General features: G+C 59.7%; 1 protein-coding gene and 1 long non-coding RNA gene across 5 annotated transcripts in view; one reads left to right on the top strand and one right to left on the bottom strand.

Moving 5' to 3' along the window:
* The window catches only part of INPP5A (inositol polyphosphate-5-phosphatase A), a 174,662-nt gene extending 155,715 nt beyond the window's left edge, over positions 1-18,947 (bottom strand). The window contains exon 1 of one of the 4 annotated variants that reach the window (XM_064595491.1): positions 18,569-18,947. In XM_064595491.1, the coding sequence (XP_064451561.1) occupies positions 18,569-18,643 (75 nt within the window). In that variant the 5' untranslated portion in view covers positions 18,644-18,947. The remainder of the gene's footprint in view (positions 1-18,568) is intronic. The other 3 variants (XM_064595490.1, XM_064595492.1, XM_064595493.1) reach the window with 3 other exon arrangements.
* Positions 18,948-19,330: 383 nt separating this feature from the next.
* Positions 19,331-20,432, top strand: LOC123846971 (uncharacterized). Its single transcript, XR_006791412.3, has 3 exons — positions 19,331-19,504; positions 19,923-20,151; positions 20,269-20,432. It is a non-coding gene; the product is annotated as an uncharacterized LOC123846971 (long non-coding RNA).
* Positions 20,433-21,607: the final 1,175 nt, after the last annotated feature.

The raw sequence follows: 21,607 nt of genomic DNA, 5'->3' as shown, positions 1-21,607 counted from the left end.
GGAGGGCACAGACAGGGTGCGGAGGAGCAGGGGAGATGGGCATGGGAGCCAAGCTCTGTGGCAGCCTCTGGGACAAGCCCAGAAACAGAAGAAGCGGGGCCCCCAGGGAGCAGCTACGGCTCCTGCTGGAAGACGGTGCGCTCCTCAAGACACAGACCGCCGACATGGCAGGGCCTCCGCACCCGCAGCCCGGGAGCTGGGGGCCACCCCTCGTCCTTCTGGGCCACTCCCTGTGGGAACAAGTCCCAGGTCTTGTCCCCTCCCCCCCAGGTCTGCTCCTTCCTGGGGTGCAGACTCAAAGTGGGGGACCCGAGGTGAGAAGCTAACGCTTGCCACCGTCTGGGCCCACGGAAGCCACACAGGCCCCTTTACAATCAGCATGATGCTCTGTGTCCTTTCTGACCCTAAAAAGAAACTCAGAGTCTGTCACTCTACGGAGCGAGAAGTGTTTGAACCGACGCACGCTGACCTGTGAGCGACACGGGTTTGAACTCGCAGGCCCACGTGCGCAGCGGGTTCTTCTGGTAAGTACAGGGCAGGATCCCACGTGTGTTTTCTCCTTCTCACCACTGCCTTGGTGACACTGTCTCTCCCTGGCTTGATTCACTGCCGGAACACAGCACACGACACAGACCACACGGAACACGGGTCAGCCGACGACGTCACTGGTAAGGCTTCCAACCACAGCACGCCGCTGGCGTTAAGTCTGGGGGCGTCCGGAGTTGCTACGGTCAGAAGCCTGACTGTGTGGGGCTCATGCCCCTCGCCCCGGGGCTGTTCACAGGCCAACTGTATGCTAAAGAGCAACAGCGGGAAAGCAGTTTCCGTTAAAACACATACGTACACGTGGACGTGTTCCACACCGACGCCGCCAGACACACACTCACGCTCATGTGGTGTCCACCTCGGAGCCATAAAACTTCTAGCAAATGCCACTTCTAAAAATCTCAGGAAGACGCAACAGTGCTGCGTTCCATCGCAAACCCACGGCAAACAAGGTGGCGGCCGAGGAGGCGGGCCTCCCTCCGGATCGCCTGGCCCGGCCCAGAGCACCACACTGGTACCGCACGCTTGGTCTCACCCAAGTCACCGAAACCAGTCTTCACACTCCCGTTCTTTTTCTTACAGTTCAGATTGAACGTCTGTTTTCAGACTGCGAACGGCAAGCTGTGAGAAGAGTATACTTTAAGCAGAACTAGGATCGCCCTTTACAGTTGCCAGCCTTAAAACGGGCGCACTTCAAAAACCGGGGGCGCCTGGGTGGCTCAGTCAGTGAAGCGTCTGCCTTTGGCTCAGGTCATGGTCTCAGGGTCCTGGGATCGAGCCCCGCGTCGGGCTCCTTATTCCTGCTTCTCCCTCTCCCTCTGGGCTCATGTGCTCTCTCGCTCTCTCCCAAACAAACAAACAAACAAATAAAATCTTGAAAACAAAGCCTCCAACTGGAAACCCTTGGCGGGCGGGGGCAGACTCACGCGAGGACAAGGGCTGGGGGTGGCGCCTCACGGCTCCTCCCTGCACAGCGTCCCAGCAGCAGGACCCGGTCACCCTTGTCCTGCTGCCGCAAGCTGCCTGGGCCCCGGTCCCGGCCCACCCACGTGGCGGAGCCCTGGACACCAGGGACAGCAGCAGGCCGTCCAGGTACCCTTCTTGGCAGGGGCAGGGGCAGCGGAGAGACGCTGTCAGAAGCTGCCGGGCGGGTCCTCTGCCCAACAGCCGCCAGGGCCCCTGAGGCGTGGATGCACGCAGCCACCCCTTCCCTGGGCCCACCAAGCCTGACTCCTGGCCCTTCCCAGGCGCCACCTGGGTTTTTTTTAAAGACTTGCTTACTTATTTGAGAGGGAGAGAGAGAATGCACAAGAGCCAGGGGAAGGCAGAGGGAGAGAGCCCCAAGCAGTCTCCTGGCCGAGCCCAGAGCCCGATGTGGGGCTCTGTCTCATGACCCTGAGATCATGACCTGAACTGAAATCAACAGTCAGACGCTTAACTGACTGAGCCACCCAGGCTCCCAGAAGCCACCTCTTTTTAAAACCCCTTTTCTGCTTCAACTAGCAAGGGGAGCTGTCTACTCTAACTAGAGTGCTGAGGCTGACAAACGAGTAAGATGCAGCGATAATCTCGCCATCATTTCCACACCAAACTGAAATATCCCCGAGGGCAGGGCTCACCAAGGCCCTGGTTCGGTAAGGACTGTATCACCCGCTGGAATGCACCCTTCATCCCTGAGGCCAAATGGACGGGTCCTGAAGGGCATCTCTCCCCAGCCCCACTTCTTGTCTAAGACTAGTCTAAGTACTTGCTGCATCTTCCTTCTGTCAGTCACAAGTGCTCGGACAGGAGGGAGCCCACGGGAGCCGGTGACGTCTGTGACAGGAATCACAGCTCCAGGGTGCTGGTGGCCACATCCCTCTGGCTCTCGGAGATGCGGACCAGTGCCCCGAGATGTCAGAGTGCTCAGAGGGGCATTTGGCAGGAGGCATTTATTCAAGCAACAAAGTCAACCGATCTGCTGTAAGGACCACCTCTCTTGGTGCCTGGTGCCTGGCACGTAGGGGAAGGCTGTCCCGAAGCTTGGTTGTATGGAGAGGGGACCTAAAATCAGGCCAGCACCTGGGTGCCCAGAACAGGTGACTCAGAAGGCCATGGTGGCCTGCTTCAGAAATGCTGTCCCTGCTCAGGAAAAAGCAGGAGAAAGGCTCGGTGTCAACCAGAAACAGACAAGGTGGAAGGCAAAGAACCAGATTCTATCACCAGCAACGTGATCTTCAAAAAAGGTTTCTGTGGGATTTAATTCTAAACGCAGCCAACACTGTGAACAGAAAACAGAAAAATCAATGAAACCAAAAAGTTGGTCCTTTGAAAAAAGTCAACAGAATTGACAAACCTTTAGCTAGACTGACAAACACACAGAAGACTCAAATTGCCATAAGTTGGACGGAAAGAACGTTACTGCCAACCTGACAGAAACCGAAAGGACAGCACAAGCAGAGGACCAGCGGCCGTAGGCCAACCAACGGGATACCCTACACGAAAGACACACTGCTAAAAAGACACAAACTGTCAAGAACCAAACTCCCAAGAAAGAGAAAGTCCAAACAGACCAGCAGAAAGGTTGGGGATAAATTAAACAAAACAAAAAACAAGTGCAAGACTTGCACTGAAACCTATAGAATGGAAAGAAGCCGAAGAGGCCCTAGATAAACAGACGGCTCTCCTTCGGGCACAGACTGAAGATGCAGCGTTAAATGGCAAACTACAGGTTCAGTGCCATCCCTATCAAAACTCCAGCCTTTGTGGAAAAGGACAGGCTCATCCCAGAATTCACGTGGAAGTGAAAGCCACCCAGAGCAACCAATAACAACAACAACATGGACGACTCACGCTTCCTGACTCCAAAACTTGCGACAAAGCTACCACCATCAACACAGTATGGTCCCGGCACGAGGGCATGCGCGCAGACCAAGGGAACAGAGCCGAGAGAAGTCTGTATCTTTACGGTCAGTTAATTTTCAACAAGGGTGCCAAGACAATTCAGTGGCAGAAAATAGTCTTTTCAACAAATGGTGCTGGGACAACTAAGTATCCACAGGCAAAAGGACAGAGAAGAACTCCTAACTCACAGTACATATCAAATAAGTTGACACAGATGAAAGACCCAAACACAAGAGCTGAAACGACGATCTTAGGAGAAGAGGTCGGGGTAAGCCTCGGGGACCGTGGATGGGGCAGCGGTTTCTGAGACAACACCTAAAGCACAAGAAACCAAAGACGGAGAGACCGGACTTCATCAGTTTGAGATGTCTGTGTGTCAAAGGATGCTAGCAGAAACGTGAGAAGACAATGCACTGACTGGGAGAAAGTATTTGCAGACCACGTATCTGATAAGAACCTGGGACCCAGAATACATCAAGAAAAACTCAACAATTTAAAAAAATTTTTTTTAGTGGGCAAGGGATGTGAATGAACATTTCTCCAAAGTAGACCACAGATACCCAGTAAGCACACAGACAGACATGCAACGTTAGTCATCAGGCCACGCCAATCAAAACCACTTCACACCCACTGGGAAGTCAGAATCAAAAAGATGGACCACATGTTTTTAGACATGGAGAAAGTGGAGCCCTCATGCGCAGCTGGTGGGGACGCAAAACGAGGGGAAGCAGCCGCTCTGGAAGACGGTGTTGTGGCTCCTCGGAAAGTTAAACTCACAGTTACCGTGTGACCCAGCAACTACTCCTAGGTATGTGCCCGAGGGAATTAACAGCATACGTTCACACCAATGTTCCCAGGAGCACTGCTAATAATCGCCAAGTGTCCATCAGCGGATGAGTGGATAAAACGTGGTCCAGCCCCACAAAGGAACAGCATCCCGTCCTCAGAAGGAATGGAGCTCTGACGCATGCCACCACGCGGCCGAGCCTTGAAGCTGGACGAAAAACGACACGTATTGTCTGATTCCACTTCTAGAAAACCTCCAGAACAGGCAAATTCATAGACACAGAAAGATAAGCAGTTGCCGGGATATGGTGACTGCTGATGGGTGCCAGGTTTCTTTCAGGGGTGAAGAAAATGTTCTAGAATCATGTGACCCTTGTGAATGCCTATAAACACTGAACTAGACACACTGAAAGTGAGTCTCGGGGTATGTGAATTCTGTCTCCATTTGCAAGTAACAAGCACCATAATTAACGCAGCCAATGCACACCTCCCGATGGAGTGACTCACTCTCCACCGCGGGGCGCTCTCGGCCATGGCTGCCGTCGACGATGCCAAGACCGCTGGAAGTCTGGCCCTAAGGGAAGACCAGCGGGAGCTGCCTGTCCACCACCTGCCCTCTGGGTACAAAGGCCAAGACACACTGCCCACACGCGTTACGCGATCCCTCCTCTGAGGCCACGGTACTTCTCCTGACACTCGGCGGCACCTTGTCGACTTGCAACCAGAGTCCATGAGATGGCAGGAACTCCGCTCAGGGGGCTCAGGGAGAAGCAAGGGGACCTGTGCCCCAATGACTCTCTCCCCTCACAGTCACACCAACTCAGACAAGAGGCGAGAAAAGCCTACTTGGCCCTCCACAAAATGTACAAATGGCTATTCCCTTGATGTCTGCACATCGGGTCCCTCATCCCAACCATGGAGCTTATGGGGATTCCACGGCCCCAGGGACACCCACAGCCAGAGCTTTGCTGGGGAGGGATATGCTGCCACAAATGACCCCATGGCCCCAAGCCCACATGGCTCTGCACACATTCACCTGCCACCCAACCAGAAGCAGAGACTCATTCCATTAGTGAGTCCCAGTGCCTGGGCCAAGGCTGCCCAAGGCCTGGCTCTGAGCGCGGCGTCTCGGGAGCAGTGGGACGCCGACCATGAGCGTGCTGGGGGAAGACCGATGTGTTTTGTGACATCGGCACAGGGGAGGAGGTTGGCCTACGTGTGACAAGGTGGAGCGGCCCGGGCTCCCTCTGCCCCTGCCCAGCGCCCCAGCACACCTGCCCAGACCTGGTAGCCCTGCGGACACCGCGGACACTCACAGACTCCCAGCTGGCTCCCCCAACCTGGGAACTGGACTTTCTCCAAGAAAAGCAACACACTGCTGGAGCCGAGTAAATTCCCAGTGGGAAAGTGTACCTCTACTCTTCCAAAACAGTAAAACTTTGTCTCTCGTCCATGGGCGCCTGGGTGGCTCAGTCGGTTAAGCCTCTGCCTCCGGCTCAGGTCATGGTCCCAGGGTCCTGGGATGGAGCCCCGCATCGGGCTCCCTGCTCGACAGGGGGCTGTTTCTGCCTCTCCCTCTGCCGCTCCCACTGCTTGTGCTCTCCCTCCCTCTCTGCCAAATAAATAAATAAATAAATAAAATCTTAAAAAAAAGAACTCTGCCTCTCGTCCATGGTGGAGATTCCTAATGCAGCAATTACCACAAAACACTGAAATCATTCCACGGTCTGTGCTGCTGGTGTTTAAGACAATTCAGAATGGCACGCAGGATACGGAGAAAGCATTGCAGGAAGCTTTCTGGGACACTCTGCCTGATTTTTTCATTACAGAAAACTAAAGCTATCCAGGTTATCAAGGCTCATAGACATCAATTTTCTCCCAGAATCTAGGATACATCCCTGAGTCCCCTGGTACAATTTTCTGACACTGAAAACAGACGTGGGAAGCACGCCCGTCAGTGCCTCTCCACCTGTCCTCCCTGGCTCCTTGGGAAGCGTTTGCGACGGACCCCATCCTTGAGGGGCTCACCTCCAAGGGCCCTGACCGTCTCCACTGCATTTCCCTGGGCTATTCGGAGCTCCTCACGCTTCCAGCCCGGCCCTGAGCACCCCCTTCTTCCCCTTCCGGACTGACTCACTTATCAGTAGTGAAAATACAGACGGCACAGCCAGCTCCAGTGACCCCAGCGAGCACGAAGAGGGAGCTAACCATCCATCTTCAAGGCCAGGCCCTGGGGGATGACGGTGGGGCCAAAGAAGTGGCACTCACACCTCACCGCGTCTTCCCACTGGGCCGCGGAGCTAGGGTCATCAGCTACAGGCCCCTGTGCACTGAAGGAGACCCACGCCGCCTCTTGGCCCACAGTGCCTGGTTTCCGCTACTCACTGGCCACACCAGGCCATGCTGACCACACCGCCCACGCGAGCCACATGGCTTCCCAAACAGGCCTGGCTCCCCATTTCCTGCCTCTGCTCCTGCCCTGCAGTGGCCCCAGAGGCCACCTCTTCCTTACTCTCCAGTTGGCTCCCGTGGCCCAAAGAGTTCAGGTCCTGGCCCTGGCCACTTACCCAAGAGGCTGTCTGTGGTCTCTGGGCCCAGGGCTTCTCTGGGCATCCTAAGACACCCTCAAGTCCATCTCCTGACACACCGGGCAGCTGGGGCAGCTGGGGTCCAGAGCGTGAGCCATGAGCCAGGCTGCCCCAGGGTAAGGCCCCTCTGCCCTGAAGGCGGGCTGTGCATCATCCCAGTAAGACGTGAGCAGGAACCCCTGCCTCAGGGAGTGAGGCCCTGACCACGTGCAACGGTGCCTTAGACAAGGAACCCCAGCTCCTGCCTGCTGGCTCCTGGGGCCCTGCCCCCCAAACCCCAACACACCTGTCCTGAAACGCCCCTCCCCCAACTCACAGGCCCCCTCCAGCCTCCTCACCTCAGCCAGAGGACCCTCCCTTCTCTGTCGTGCTCACCTGCTACCCCACAGCTCTCTGGGCTTCATCCTGCAGTCCCTCACGTCTCAGAAGAGAGCTGATAAGGTGGGCGTGGGAATGGGGGCGGGGAAGGCATGGGAGGGGCCTCAAGGACAGCCCCCAGGGGCCCTGGAGATGCTCCAGCGCTCAGCGCCCAGCTGCTGTCCCCAGCCAATTCAAGGAACTGCCCACAGAGGTGGGCAGGATGAGCATGCTGCTGGGAGCAACTGGTGTGGGGAGACCCAGGGTGCTCCCCAGTGCCCCCTGCCAAGGCTCCAGCCCCCAGACAAGGGCCCAGCCCTGAGGAGGCACTCACTAAGCCTACAGACACTGGAACCATGCTATGAACAGCCGGTAAAAATGAACTCTCTGGGCCCTCATGGCCACAAGCCTGCAAGCGCAGCTCAGGCTGAACCTGGGCAGCACAGCAGAACCACCCACAACCCGGGAGCTCAGGCCTCCTGCCCCAAACTCCTCTCCAGCAGCACCAAGCGTGCCTGGGTTGCGGCAGTGAGGACAGGGCCCTGGGGGCTTCAGAAACTTAGGCCAGACCCCACCTGGCCCTGGCGGCCGTCCTGGACAGTCCCCGAATCGGCCACTGGGGCCCTGCGCTGGTTCCCCTGGCTGGTCAGTTCCTGCCACTCACCCACACTCTGCTGGGGGCATCAATCAGCACGACCCCCTCCCAGCAGCCCAGCCTCCCACCTCCCACCTGGACGAGGTGCACGGCGCGAGCTGCTCGGGGCAGCGCGGAGGGCGGTGATGGCGTTACAGCAAAAACAGGAAGTTGCAAAAGATCTGAAAAACCGTAAGTGATGGGGAAAAAAGCAAAACATGTGTCCCCACAAATTCGTTTGTCGTTCTTAAGAGAATGACTCCATCTTAACACAAACCCCAAATCTCCCCGAATTACAGTTCAGCAAAGAGCATGCTCTGCACGCAGGTGCTGGGCAATCATTAGCTGAGCTGGACAGAGGAAGTGCCCGCTGATGCACCCCAAGTAAGCCTGGGGCCCAGAACTGGCACAGGACTCTGAGAGCACGTAGAGGGCACGCAAAGGCAAACTGGGACGGGTGACTTGGTCCGTTCAACTCCTCCATGGGCGCCTCTCAGTGCCACGGCTCCCACCGGCTCTGCACAACGAGGCCTCACCAGGGTTTTACTTTTTTTTTTTTTTTAAAGATTTCATTTATTTATTTAACAGAGAGACACGGCGAGAGATGGAACACAAGCAGGGGGAGTGGGAGAGGGAGAAGCAGGCCTCCCGCCGAGCAGGGAGCCCGATGTGGGGCCCAATCCCAGGACCCTGGGACCGTGACCCGAGCCGAAGGCAGAGGCCCAACGACTGAGCCACCCAGGCGCCCCCCCCCCTTTTTTTTTCTCACCAGAATTTTAAAAGCACTGATCCAACCCAGATCTCAGCTCCATATGAGCAGGTTCACCCAGCAAGTCAGAGCTCCCCCCAGCCCAACTCTGCACCGGATCGTCTTCCGGAGCCAGCAGGTACCCACCGACAGGGGCACAAAAGCCTACGTGCTCAGAGCTGGGTCATGCTTCCCATCCTCATCTGCTCTGTGGACCCCCGGCAGAATCCCAGGACTAAGGAGGAATGTGGCAAAAGAAAGCCCCTGATCCAGATGGACCACGGTACAGCCCCCTTCCAGGCAGGCCGCGGGGCCCCAAGCACAGGATGTGCCCTCACGCGAGGACGGCCAGGACCCTCCCACGGGCAAGCATTCGGGGGCAACTTCGGGAACAGAGTCACCAATTCACTGAAGCTGTCCACCTGAGGCAGTCCTTGCTGACCAGCTGGGTGCACCATGGAGTAAATAACATCCCCACATCAGCAGGACTATAAAAGGTCCCAGACACCCAGGAGATAACGGTAAACAGGAGGGGCCGTCACACCCAGAGGCTGGGAGAAGAGAATTCACCTGCCAGAGGCCTTCTCTGCCCCTCACTGGGGGCAGTGTCCTCCGCGTCCAGGCGCAGTGGGAGGGCAGGCTGTGGCTGCCACCTCTGCCCAGCTCTTACAGACTAAGGCCACCAGACTGACCCTCGACCCCATGCCTCAGCACCAGCCCTGCACAGACACGCACCAGCCCACCACCCACACCCGGCTGTGGGGCAGAGAGGTTGAGTCCCAGGAGTCAAGGGCGGCCGGGGGGCCCCAACGCAGCTGTCCTCGCTCCCGCCTTGCCTGCATGACCACACTGGAGGGCAGACACCGTCCCAGGGGCCTTCCATCCTCTTGGGAGGACCGGGCATCCCGTATGCCTGGCCCGGAGAGGTGGCGCCGTCTCCCACGGACACAGTCAACAGTCTGCCAAATACCGTTCTCACGACAACACCATCATCAATGCCACTCTCATAGAGGTACAGCCAAGGACCGTCGGCGGACACCTAGTTTTTAAAGGCAGAGGCCAGAAAATGCAAATGGTGAGCACAGAGGCCTCCACCCCACGCCGCAGCGGAAGGAAGGCCTCGCTGCCCTGTGCCGGCCCCACGCAGCCCCGGGATGCGGAACGGTGCGGCTGCCTTGGAGCAGGTAGGCAGTGCCCGCCAAAAATAAATGCGTGTGTGTGTGTGTGGGGACGACGGTTCACAGCAGCAAGCCGGAAACGACCCTGCGTCCATCAACCGGAGAGTGGACACGCCGCGGGGCGTACACCTCACGGAACCCCACTCAACCCTAAGAAGGGACAGAAGTGTGACACAAACAGGTGTGGGCAGAAAACCGATACCAGGCACGAGGACCGCAGACCGTGAGATTCCGGCATTCGAGATCCCTGTGGAGGCAGAATTCTGGAGCCGGAGGCAGGGCCGTGGCACCGCGGGCCGCCGAGGGCCGCGAGGGACGTGCCCGGAGATGTGTGGGGACAGCCGCACCACTGCAGACGCCTCCCAAAGTCACTGAGCGGCACGCGTGCACGGGGTGAGCTGTGCCACATGCAGACCGTCCCCAACAAAACGGCAGGGAGAAGGGCACGCTGGCGCCCGCAGCCCCAGCCGCCGACCCCCTCCCGGGCCGTGCGGACCGCTCTGACAGGGCCGGGCACCCAGCAGGCCTGCGGCTCTTCCGATTCCCTCCGGCCACCGCGGCAGAGCCCACATCCCACCCCGCAGCGGCTGCCGCTCGTGAGGCCGGCCCCGCAACACGTGCGACGGGATGACAGCCACACGAGCGGCCAAAACACAGCGTGACGAAAGGGGAAGGAGGGACAGCACAGAGCTGTCACAGTGCGCTGTCCCCAGAAGGGACACTACAATTCTGCCGGCCTGCACCGGGAGGCCAAAGGACTCCTCAGAACAGAGCAGCCTCAGGAGAAGCCCGACCACGGGAAAGCACACCCTGTCCAGGCAAGGGAGGAGCAAGCTGCCACAGGGGCCTGCTGGGGAAAGGGCGGGTCAAGAAGGCAAGTGGGGACGGTGAGGGGGCAGCCAGCACGCGCCCCGGACCCCCGGCAGGGGAGCAGGCCCACCAAGGGCGAGAGCGCGAGGCTCGTTGGTGGCGACACTGGGCAGCACAACCAGGCCATCCCGTTGGCCAGACACAGGAGCCCACGCTCGGGGACAGGGGATGGACCAACCCAGCAGCCCGGGCACAAGTAAGGAAGCCTTGGGTGGGCAGGAGGGGACCGAGACCTTTGAAGGAAGGGGCCTGGGGACAGCTGACAGCACCTCACCCTGCCAGGCCCCCTCCTCTACGTGCCACAGCCCCGTGCCGGGTGGCATTCCTGCCTTCCTGGTGCACCAAAAGCCCAAGCGGGGAAGCCGGCAAGCCCCCGGTCACACGGGCTACACAGCCTGCCCCAGCCCCACATCTTCCTGTCACCACGTGGCCCTGCAGACTCCGACACGTGGCCTCACACCAGCACTGAGGGCAGGATCCCTGCCACCAAGACTCAGGCCTGGCCGTGCCTCCTGTTGCAAACCTCCAGGTCCTAGAATAACAGCAAGTCACTCCGGGGCCCTGAGACGTGGGACAGAAAAGGAGGGTGCCTGAGCCCAGGCCAGCAAGCCCTGGAGCAAAGCCAGGGCTGGACTCCGCCGGGGGTGGGGGGACGGTAACATGCCTCCAGGATGCAGTTCCAGACCCAGCTCCCGTGCTCGTGGCACAGAGCAAGGACAAGGCAGAATGGAAGGCCCGGTGCCAGGCTCAGGGAGGGCACAGATTCAGCATGGGCTCCAAGGCTCCGGGGCAGTTCACCCAGGGCGGGAACTCTGGGAAAGCTACCCCTAACACCATCACGTTCTGCTCAAACACATGAGGGGGTACAGCCCCAGCCCCCACGTCCCCACCAGCCCCCAACCCCAAAGAAGGGCCCCAGGCCCCTGTCAGAGTGAAGGAGGGAGAAGAAAAGGGGCCTGAGCTCACAAAAACCCACCAGTGGGTCAGGATTCAAGGAACAGCTGACCCCAAGGCCATGCTCCTGGGGATGGGGTTGAACTATTCACCAAAGGGAAAACCCAAACCAGAGTCAGCATTCTCCTCGAGCCTGCGTGTCACCAGCATGCTTCCCTGTCAGCCTGGAAAAGCCCCTTCTGTGTGCGGGCACCAAGACCAACCACCAGGCAGAGCCCCATCACCCCTGACCCGCTCCGGATCGTCCCCACCCTGAGCCGCCGTCCAGGGACCGGGCCAGTTGTCAGTGGACACATCTAAGTGGACACTCTGCTCCAGCACCTTCTCTATCTCCCAAAACAGACCTTGTAAAGTCAAAACGTAAATTGTGAGCAACAATGCAGGCTCTCTCTCCATTCCCATCATCAGAGGCCAAGCAGAGGCAGGGACGGTAAGGAGAGCCTGCAAGATGGCAGAATCCCAAGATGCTCTCCCCAAACACAGGCCCGCGACGCAGCCCAGCCTTCCCTGGACCCACATGCAGGCTCTACCTCAAACCCTCCCACCATGGATTTACGGGAATCATCAGTCACATCAAGGGACTAATGTTCTCATCCCCCAAAGCCAACGGCTTTCACACGGGTTTCATTTTCAGTGCAACTGGATGAGCCACTGCTTTATCCTCATTCATCGCTAAAGGTAAGAAACCCCAACGGCTTCCTCATCGATGGCTCTGTGAGTACGCACACGACTGAGCTCTCCCACGAGCCCAAGCTCACGCCTGGAGCGGACCAACTCAGCACCCGCCCCTACCAAAGATTCAGTATCTGGACACTTGTCAGGCTCGGACACACACTGAAATATCATCTGCTGCCCCAAAAGGGAGGCTCTGGGGAGGGGGCCAAGGCTTCAGCGTTCTGTGACCACACGCCACACCGGGAGGAGGGGACCCAGAGCAGAGCCTGCCACCCCGAGCAGGAAGAGCGTTATGGGGCACCCCTCCCCGGCCTGGCCAGGCAGGAACTGGGCTTGAGCCTGCAGGCCAGCTACTCCCCCCAGTGTGTCTGGGGAGATCGAGGCAGGACAGTCTCAGATGCCCTAATTAATGAAGCAGCAACAGAAGACAGAGGTCACAGACACTTTATGTTCACCTCGGGAACATTCTCTCTGTCACCTCTCTTCCCCAGCCCCCACAACCAAGTTGGAAGGACCCGGGGAAACATGGGGAAAACAGGGCTGTGTCCCAAGAAGTGACAACAGATGGGTGACCAACACACTGCCCAGGCCCTCCACTGCCATCCTGCCTAGCTGCCCGACCCCCACCTATAGGACCCCATTCCTGGACACAACCCACCTCCCAAGAGGAGACCCTCCTGCCCACCAGGATGCGGAAATGGCCAACACTTAAGGACCCAGTGCTCTGCCGGCCTGTAGTAAGCCCCCCCGCCACCCTGCTTCCTCATCACCCTTCCGGGTCAAACAGGGGCTCCACAAGGGCAATCCACTGGGAGGCAGGCCTGGGTCCAATTTCTGTAACTTCCAAACTGGACCCAACGTACCATGGAATCACACCTCAGCGCAGGTCTCTTCCCCCCAAAACCTGTGTACGACCAGAGACGGACCCAGGGCTGCGCTGGCCCCCCACCCCTGCTCTCTGGCTCCCAGAAGGGCACGTTGTCTGTGTGTGATGCAGGCTCTGAACTCAAATGGAGGGACCTTTCTCAGTGATGTCCCACCAGAATGCAACTTCTCAGGGTCACCCAGGCCGAGAGGCAGTGGACATAGATACAATGGTGCAAATACCCAACAAGCCTACCTGCAGTGCTCACTTCACTGCATTCAAAGCACGCAAAATACTGAACACCTTAAATGGAAGACGTGCCTCCCTGTGCCGTGGAAAGCATCCCTCAGCAGCTCTAGAGCTGACAGAGACCGGAAACGCCGAGGATGCCAGCATGGGCAGAGGACACCGTGAGCTCAGAGGCTGCTGGACAGCGATGGGACCCAGCCATCGGCAGGAGGGACGGGACACATGCAGCCTGCATGCAGGTCATCGGCAGGCTGAGTCCCAGTTCCTGCCCACGTCCGAGGTCGGCACCACGTGTCCGGGGTGAGAGGAGGTATGCAGGGTGCCGAGGCGGGTTTCCTGAGCAGAAAGAAGCGGCACCAAAGCCACACCGGGCCCCGGACCACCGCCTCATATGAGGCTACCACTGTGGGAAGAGGTCGATCCATACCTACAAAGAGTCCCACCCTCTGACAAACAGGCCAAGTTCCTACAGGGAAAGTACACTGAGATCTCAGGTCAGAGGCAATAATGCAAAAAAAAAAAAAAAGTGCTGAGCCACCTCCAGCCTTGAACTCTCCCTGTGGGACACAGGGCTGGGGGAGCACGAAGGGGCCTGCGAGGAGGCCCGGCCCGGTCAGCCCCCACCCCTGCGCCTAACACACCAGAGCCTGCTTCAGGGGCTGCGCAGACAGAGCCCATACCACGGCTTCGGAAACCCAATAGCCCCAAGCTCTGTGATGAGAACTCTCCACCGCAGCACTGCACTGGGCTTTCCCAGGCCACGGCGCGAGGAGCAGAGCCGATCCCACTGCGCTACAGGCTGAGCCCTGGGCCTGGGTCTCCTTCCTGCCCCCTGCCCATCTGCATGGACACGGTCCTTCAAGGCCTGAGTCCAGACGAGCCCCACAAGGGGTGAGGGTGGCCAGAGAAAGCAGCCAGTGCTGGGAGATGGGGTGAGGGGGAGAGCCCAAAGCAGGGGTGTCCACGCAGCCCAGGAAAAAGCCTTCGAAAAACAGATGACAAGGCCAGGAGGATGGGAAGCAACGAGAACCCTGGAACACGGCTAAGGGAAGGTGAAATGGTGCGGACGCTGGGCCGCGGAGGGCAGTTCCTCCAAAGGTTAAACACGGCGTCACCAAAGACCAAGCAGTTCCCCTCCTCGGCGCGTGCCGGGAGAAACGAGCGCACACGTGCACGCGAAGCTCAGAGCAGCCCACCCACAACGGCCAGAACGTGGAAACTGGCCTCATGTCCACCAGCTGACAACGGGTCAACAGACTGCCGTGAGTCCACGGGTGGGACAGTGTTCAGGCAGAGGCAGGAAAGAAGCACCAACACCCGCTACGTGGTACATTCTGACAACTCTGTGCCCAGCGAGGGAAGCCAGACACAGAGGGCCACGTATGTGACTCCAGGGACTCCAGGGACCCAGAGTAAGGAACTCCCTGGAGGCTGGAAGGAGCCTGGTGACCGCCAGGGGCTGGGGGCTTCAGGGCAGGGGGGCTGCTGAGGCACCTTTTGGTTTAGCCACAAAATAGGCTCTAAAATGGGCTGGTGAGAGCTGCAGGCGTCTGCAAACGCACCGAAAACCACTTCAGGGGCTGACGAGTATGACCGCGGAACGGCGTCTCAGTGACGCCATCGCCAGAGTCCCTGCCGAAGCAGAGATCCGTGCCGTCAGAGGCCACCCAGAGCAAGCAAGACAGCCAGGAACGGACACCAACCAGCCCTCCAGCTTGGGCCTCCGTGGATTCCACCGAGCCCGTGTGACCAAGTGCTGGGACAGGAGCTGGGAGAAGGCGGGAAAGGCAGCCAGTAGAGATGGCCCCACAGGCAGGCAGTACTAGCGGAGGGGACGCGGGGTTCAGGGAGCTTTCAGGGCGGGACGGGAACAAGGGCAAAGAGAGCCAAACTGATGGTGCAGGAGACAGAGGGCCATGTGCCCAAGGCACTGCGTCCTGCAGCATGGGGCCCAGGGGAGGGTCCCACGGACACCTGCTGTTGGAAAGGCCCCAGAGGGTGCAGCCAGCTTACCAGCTCTGCAGGACTCAAGGCACAACCGGTCAGCAGGCCCTGGGGAGACGGCTGCTCAGCCGTTGACCAAGCGAAAAGGGGAAACCAGCTCAGAACTGACACAACTCTGAATACGCCGCAGGACAAAGGCCCCGCTGACCCCCAAGGGCAAGCTGTGCTCTCAGACCTCTGCCACTCAGCTAAGTGCCTTTCCCAAGAAACAGCCTTGCCGCGTTAGGGGGGGACCCAGCTCTGAAACCACAGCAGCAAGAATCCACCTCTGAGTTCATTTCTAGCAACAACATAAAGAACAAAAAGCTAGAAACCTCCCTTGTCAAAAATCCGGCCATCTCAAGCAAAACAAGGAGGTGTGCAGCCCTGGCCACCCCTTTCCAGGAAAATGGGTGGTGACAGCAGGAGTCTAACTGGGGATTATTGCAAAAGAGCCGCAGGGCTCTCAGGAGGCAATCTGGCGGTCGCAGCAAACCTGGAGAAGCCGCCTCTAGGCCCCCAGCCAGGGAGATGCTGTGCGGGTTCAGGAAGGGCCACCAGCAAGGACCGAGGGTCTCGGGGTCAAGCCCAGGAGGCCTGGCCCGGGGTCTGCCAGGGCACAGCCATGCTCACAGTAACACAACACGACAGCCTCCTCTTCCCAGCCTGGGTCCTGAGTGACTGGCGGAGCTTTCCAGAGCGTGTATGACATGTGAGGACATCACCATCCGGACTGCTAAAGCAACGTGCTCGGTTTCCGCTCCTCTCAGGGTGTCCCTACCAACGTGGTGTAAACACTGATAGTCATAACCAAGTAACCCGGAGCTCTTTGGGGTCCTCCACAATTGTTCATACTCCACGGGTAACAGTGTGAGAACCACTGTGGGGCAGCTGTAAGAACCCCCTTGTGGGTAACGTCGCAGGGGAGGAGCAACCAGAGGGCCCTGGGGGAGGACCACTGCACCAGCCACGCGGGGGGACACGAGCCAGGGGCACTGACAAGAAAATAGCAGCCTGCCAGACAAATCTCCTCAGCGTCCCCTGCAGATGGGGGAAGGCTGCAAGACCTCAGAAGCGCGGATGCCATCACCGACCCGCACGCGGCCTTCACAGCACGCCATGCCTGCGTCTCACCCAGACGCCCCTCCCACGATGACGAAGCCGGGCAAGAAAGCATTCCTTCCCAGGCCACCTTCTGAAGACAGTCCCCCCAGCATGGGTGCATGCCGTGCACACACAGTCACCAGGCAGATCTTCTGAAACCTGCCATACACCATGGAAGCAACACCCCTTCACTCAAGACTGCTCTCGCCAGCCAGGCCTCCCTGTCACAAGCACCAACACACGGCTCTCAACCACAGCAGGCGCCCCAGAGCGTGGGGGAGCCTGGCCAGCGCCCACCCCACACCACCGAGGGAGGATGGCCGCTGCCCCCAAGGCTGAGCTCCGCACGCCCAGAAACCTCTGGGTTACTGGCAGATCCTTGTCTACGGACCTTCACATCGAAAGGCGCCCTGCAAAATTACCCTGTGTGCACTGATTACCAAAACAAATGTTCCTTCCAGATGTAAACATGATGCCAAACTCCATACAGCCATCAAGAAAAAAAGAAAATTCAGAGACAACATGTTGGCAAACAAAAGCAAATTAAGTTATCCATTTTAACGTCAACAGAGAGAAGCGTGCATATACAGCTGAAACGCAACAGAAACGCTAGAACTCAGAATCAAAGATTACTGGAAAGAATGTTTGCACAGCAAAATTCTTTTCCCTTTGAGACTCAAAGGCCCCACCATGCTTAATTTTCCTGACATTTCTGAGGCTTTGAAGCCTCAGCGAACGGATCTGAATCATCTGAGCAAAACCATGTTATAGTGGCGTGTTACTGGAAAGCTGAGAATAGAATGCTAAATATACAGACACACACCCATCCAGGGCACTTTTGTAGAAAATGATCAAACGCGGAACTAGATAAAGTTGTCCGAGGGAAACAGGGAAAACAGTTCACCTCCAACGGGGAAGCAGAATACACGGACGCCTGGAAGTTAAAATGAGAAAAAAACCCACAGAAATAGCACCTACTTTGTGTCAAGGAAAGCAAGCCCAGCCCGTACATGACCTTAGCTCGCTGAAACCCTTCACCCATGCCCGCTGCCGGCAAAGGAAGGCTCGGCAGGACGCCAGAACCTTCTCCCGGAATCCAAGTCCTGCCTGTACCACTGGACCAGCCCACGCCCACTGCCCACCTAGCGAGGCCTCCACAGGCTCCATCTGTGCCATCACCCTTTTCTCTTAAACAAGCATGCCACTTGGAGTCGCATTCTGCTGTATTTGGGTTGGCAGTGCGAGGACCAACAGCGAACTAGGTCAGCCTGGGCCTGCCTCGGAGTTCCAGGCGCCCCAGTCCCTGGCTCCCTCGGCCCCCCTCGGCCCGCGGGCAGCCGCCCCCGCTGCCCTGGGCGGCCGGCCGGGTGGGAGGCCCCCAGAGGTAAAGGCCTTGGGCAGTCACATCCCTCTTTGGCCCTGAAAAGCTTGCCGGCATCTTTCTCTTTCATAAACAAGACACAGCCTCCTCCACCGCCGCCCTTGTTTGAAAACTAGACAGATACTAAGTTACAAGGTAAAACCAGGGCGCCAACCCCCGGAGCCCGGGTGAGCCGCACACAGCGGGCCGCACAGCCCAGCGGACGAGGCGGACGAGGCTAGCCCACCGGCCAGGGGCGCGGTCAGAAGCCAGGGGTCAGGGTTCTGGGCTCAGTGTTCAGGGAATACACGAGGGGCCGGGTCGCGGCTTGGGGCCAGTGCACGAGGGTCCTCGTATCAGGATCTGGGGACCTCGGACAGGGATTAAAATCGGAGTTTCGGGCCCTGGTTTCCGGGGCCCGGCTCTGAGGTCGGGGTTCAGCCTATGCAGTCTGGAGGCCAGAGGTGGGGGACCTGGATTCCAGGGTTCGGGGCAGGGTTCAGAGTTCAGGGCACTGGTTCAGGGTCTCAGGATTTGGGGGTACGAGGGTCTGAAGGGCCCAGATTCAGTGTCCACGTCCTGGGGTCTGAGACTCAGGGCTTCAGTCCAGAACCTGGGGCTCTGGGGCTCTGGGGCTCAGGGATGGGGACCAGGACAAGGGTCCTGGGCTCCGGGGGCTCGCGGCCCAGGGCCGGGGCCCAAGTCCGGATCGCGGGGTCCGGGGAGTCCCGGGGGTCCCGGGGCTCGGGGCCGGGCTCGGGGTCGGGGTCCGGTCGCCGGGCACTTACGTCGTCGAACAGCGAGCCCACGTTGGCCGTGACCAGCAGCACCGCGGTGCCCGGGGCGGCCGCCTTCCCCGCCATCGTGGCCTGGGCCGGCGGCGGCCGCTCACGCGGGGCCGGCCGGCCGGGGTCTCCGCGGGCCGCGGCGTCAGCTGCGCCGGGGGGCGGCCCCGGGGCGCATCGCGGGCTCGGCGGGTCGGGCCGGGCCTGGCCGGGGTACGGCCGCGCGCGCTCACTCGCCCTCGCTGCTCCGCGGCCCCGCGTCCGTCGCTCTCCGCCCGCGCCTCACCGCGGCCCGCGCGCAGCCATTAAGATCGCCGCCACTCAAGTTCCCGCAGCCGCTGCCGCCGCCGCCGCCGCCGCTACCGCTGCTGAGGCGAGTCCCGCCCCGAGCCGGGGGGCTGGGCGTGCGCGGGGCGGGGCGGGGCGTGCGCGGGGCGGGGCGGGGCGTGCGCGGGGCGGGGCGTGCGTGGGGTGGGGGCCTAGGGAGGGGCGGGGCCTCGGGCGGGCCGCCGGGGGAGGCCCGGGAGGGGCGGGGCTGCTGGAGGGGGCGGGGCCACTGGGAGCGGGGCAGGGACTGCAGAGAGACCCAGCGACGGGCGGGGCGCGGCCTAGCGGGGGCGGGGCCTGGGAGGGGCGCGGCCTGGCGGGGGCGGGGCCTGGGAGGCGTGCTTCCTGCCCTCCCTTCGGTCAGCGGCCGCCCCGCCCCGCCCCTCCCCGCGCAGAGACAGCGCACTGTCTCCGCCCTCCGCACTCCTGTGACGTCACGGCCCGGCAGCGACCGTCCTCCTTAAAGGGGCCGCGTGCTGACCCGAGCGCTGCCTGAGCAGAGGGGCTCCTAGGGGGTGGTCCTATGGCCCGCGCCTGACCCACGGAAGTGGAAGGCGGTGTCCCGGGACATTTAATTAACTCTCACACAGACCGCGTGGGCCCCCACCCAAGGTGGGGTTCAGAGGGGCGTGGAGGCCTGGGCGGGACAGAGGCGCAGGAGGGGAGGTGGGCGGGGGTCTCGGGGCAAGGGGACGCGAGGCGCGGGCTGGGGACGCGGCTCTCGGGACGGGTCGTGGTCGGGGCGGGGGCCGCGGGAGCCGGGGTCTCAGGGCGGGGTCGCGGGCCTCGGGACGAGGGTCTCGCAAGTGGGGCTCGGGGTCCCAGGTGGATCTCAGAACTGTTATCAGTGAACCGTTTTCAGGCAAAGGCTGTCAACAGGCGCCTGGCCGCGCAGCACGCCTCTGAGCCCCGGTCCCCTGCCCAGGCCAGCGCCGAGAGCTGTGCCCGCGTGGCTGGGACGGGGTGGCCAGAGCCAGGACCAGCGTCCGCCAGGCTGGCCTTCAGCAGCTGTGCGCTCTTTAACCTGCAGGGTCGGTAGGGACAGCGGGCAGCTGGGCCCTTGCCAAGGAAGGCATCCCCTCTGGAGTTAATCAGGGGATCCTGCTTACAGCGACCACCTAGCCTCTCCACCAAAGCCCATTTGACTTAGAAACCACCGTCTAATTCATTCAGCAGGGGTGATCATGCCCACCCAGAATCGGTAAGGTGAAGCCCCAGCCTCCAGTGTGTCTGGACGTGGAGATGGCATCTACAGGGAGGTAATTCAGGTTGCAGGAGGCCATAAGGGTGTGTCCCTTTCCCAATAGAATCAGTGTCTTTATAAGAAGAGGCCCAGAGCACATGCTGTCCCCCACACACCCTCCCACTCCCAACAGAAATCAAAGAAGAGGTCATTTGAATGGACAGAAGGTGGCCGTGGACAAGCCGGGAAGAGAGCGCTTTCACCAGAAACCAGACCCTGTGGGAACTTGATCTCAGACTGTGGGTGTCCAGAACTGCGAGAAATAAATTTCTGTTGTTTAAGACACCTCTTGTGTGCATTCTGTGGCAGCCCAACCAATACAGCATCTCTTGTTGACCTTTTTGCAAAATCAGCACTTGCTAAGGACAGCCTTCATAGAGAGCAAATGAGGTATCACCAACGCCCGGGACCTGCTTCCTGAGAAGTAGCATGGCCTCCTGCCCTGCCCTCGGCTGTGTCTCCCCTCACACCTCTGCACTCCCTGGCCGAGGAAGCTCACCTGCACAAGCATGAGCTTGTTTACTCTGAGACTGTGCCTGAATTAGAGAACACCCAGCCCCGTGCCCCACCCTCGCCCAGCACCCACCCTCCTGGCTTCCCTGTTTGACCCCTCCCGCCATCTCCAAGCCGCCGACAGGCCTTCCCATCCGGTGGATGTGCTGGCCCTTCACCTTCAAGAAGAAGGATTTGCAGCCCAGCAGCATGTGCCCCTTCTCTGCCCAGCCACCCCCTGCAATGTCATGCCATCAGCTCACAAGCATGCTGCAGTGTCTCAGATCCTATGAGGTCCCCCATGTCCTATGCCCCTCCTTACCCTTCCATCTCTGCTGTTTACTGCAAACCTTCTCCTACAAGTGACCAGTCTGCCTCAATTGCCAACAGGCCACTCTTCCAGGCCCTCAGCTGCTGCTTGTGCCCACACCCCAGTGGGGCCATCCTCACCGTTAGCACTGGCTTCCTAATTCAGCAGCCAGTCCCCACCCCTGGCTTCCACCCACCTGACTTACCCTCCAGAAACAGGGTCCGCCCTGGTGACCATGACATTTGCGATCTCGGTCCTCCCTCTGGCTGCCCGTCCCCTCAGCCTCTTTTGCTTGCTCCTCCTGATGCTCCCCCAGGCTCAGTCCTGGTTCCTCCTTCCTTTGTGCATACACTCCCTGCCAATCTCCTCAGACTTTTTCCAGGTGCCTGCAGCTGCACTGGGAAGGGCTATTTCAAGGCCAGCAGACAGCAACAGATTCCACAGTCACTCCTTCCTTCGGAGGCTCACACTCCAAAGTGCCCACTCGCTGATGTATGGAGCCCACGGCCCCCTCAGGCCCTTGGCAGCCTTGTTTGACTCTGTGCCCCAGAGGCGACTTTGCTGGCTTTCTCTGGCCCATCCGGCCTCTCAGATGCTCCTTCCTCCTTCAGACTCCCCCCACCCGGCCCACCCACCCAGTGCCATGCACACCATCACACCAGCTTTCCTT

The sequence above is a fragment of the Mirounga angustirostris genome, unplaced genomic scaffold (genome assembly GCF_029215605.1).
Source record: "Mirounga angustirostris isolate CCGP_5_RB_7025 unplaced genomic scaffold, mMirAng1.0.hap1 SCAF_6, whole genome shotgun sequence".
Lineage (NCBI taxonomy): Eukaryota > Metazoa > Chordata > Mammalia > Carnivora > Phocidae > Mirounga > Mirounga angustirostris.
The sequence above is the reverse complement of the archived record's forward strand: the minus strand, read 5'-3'. Positions and strand labels throughout refer to the sequence as shown.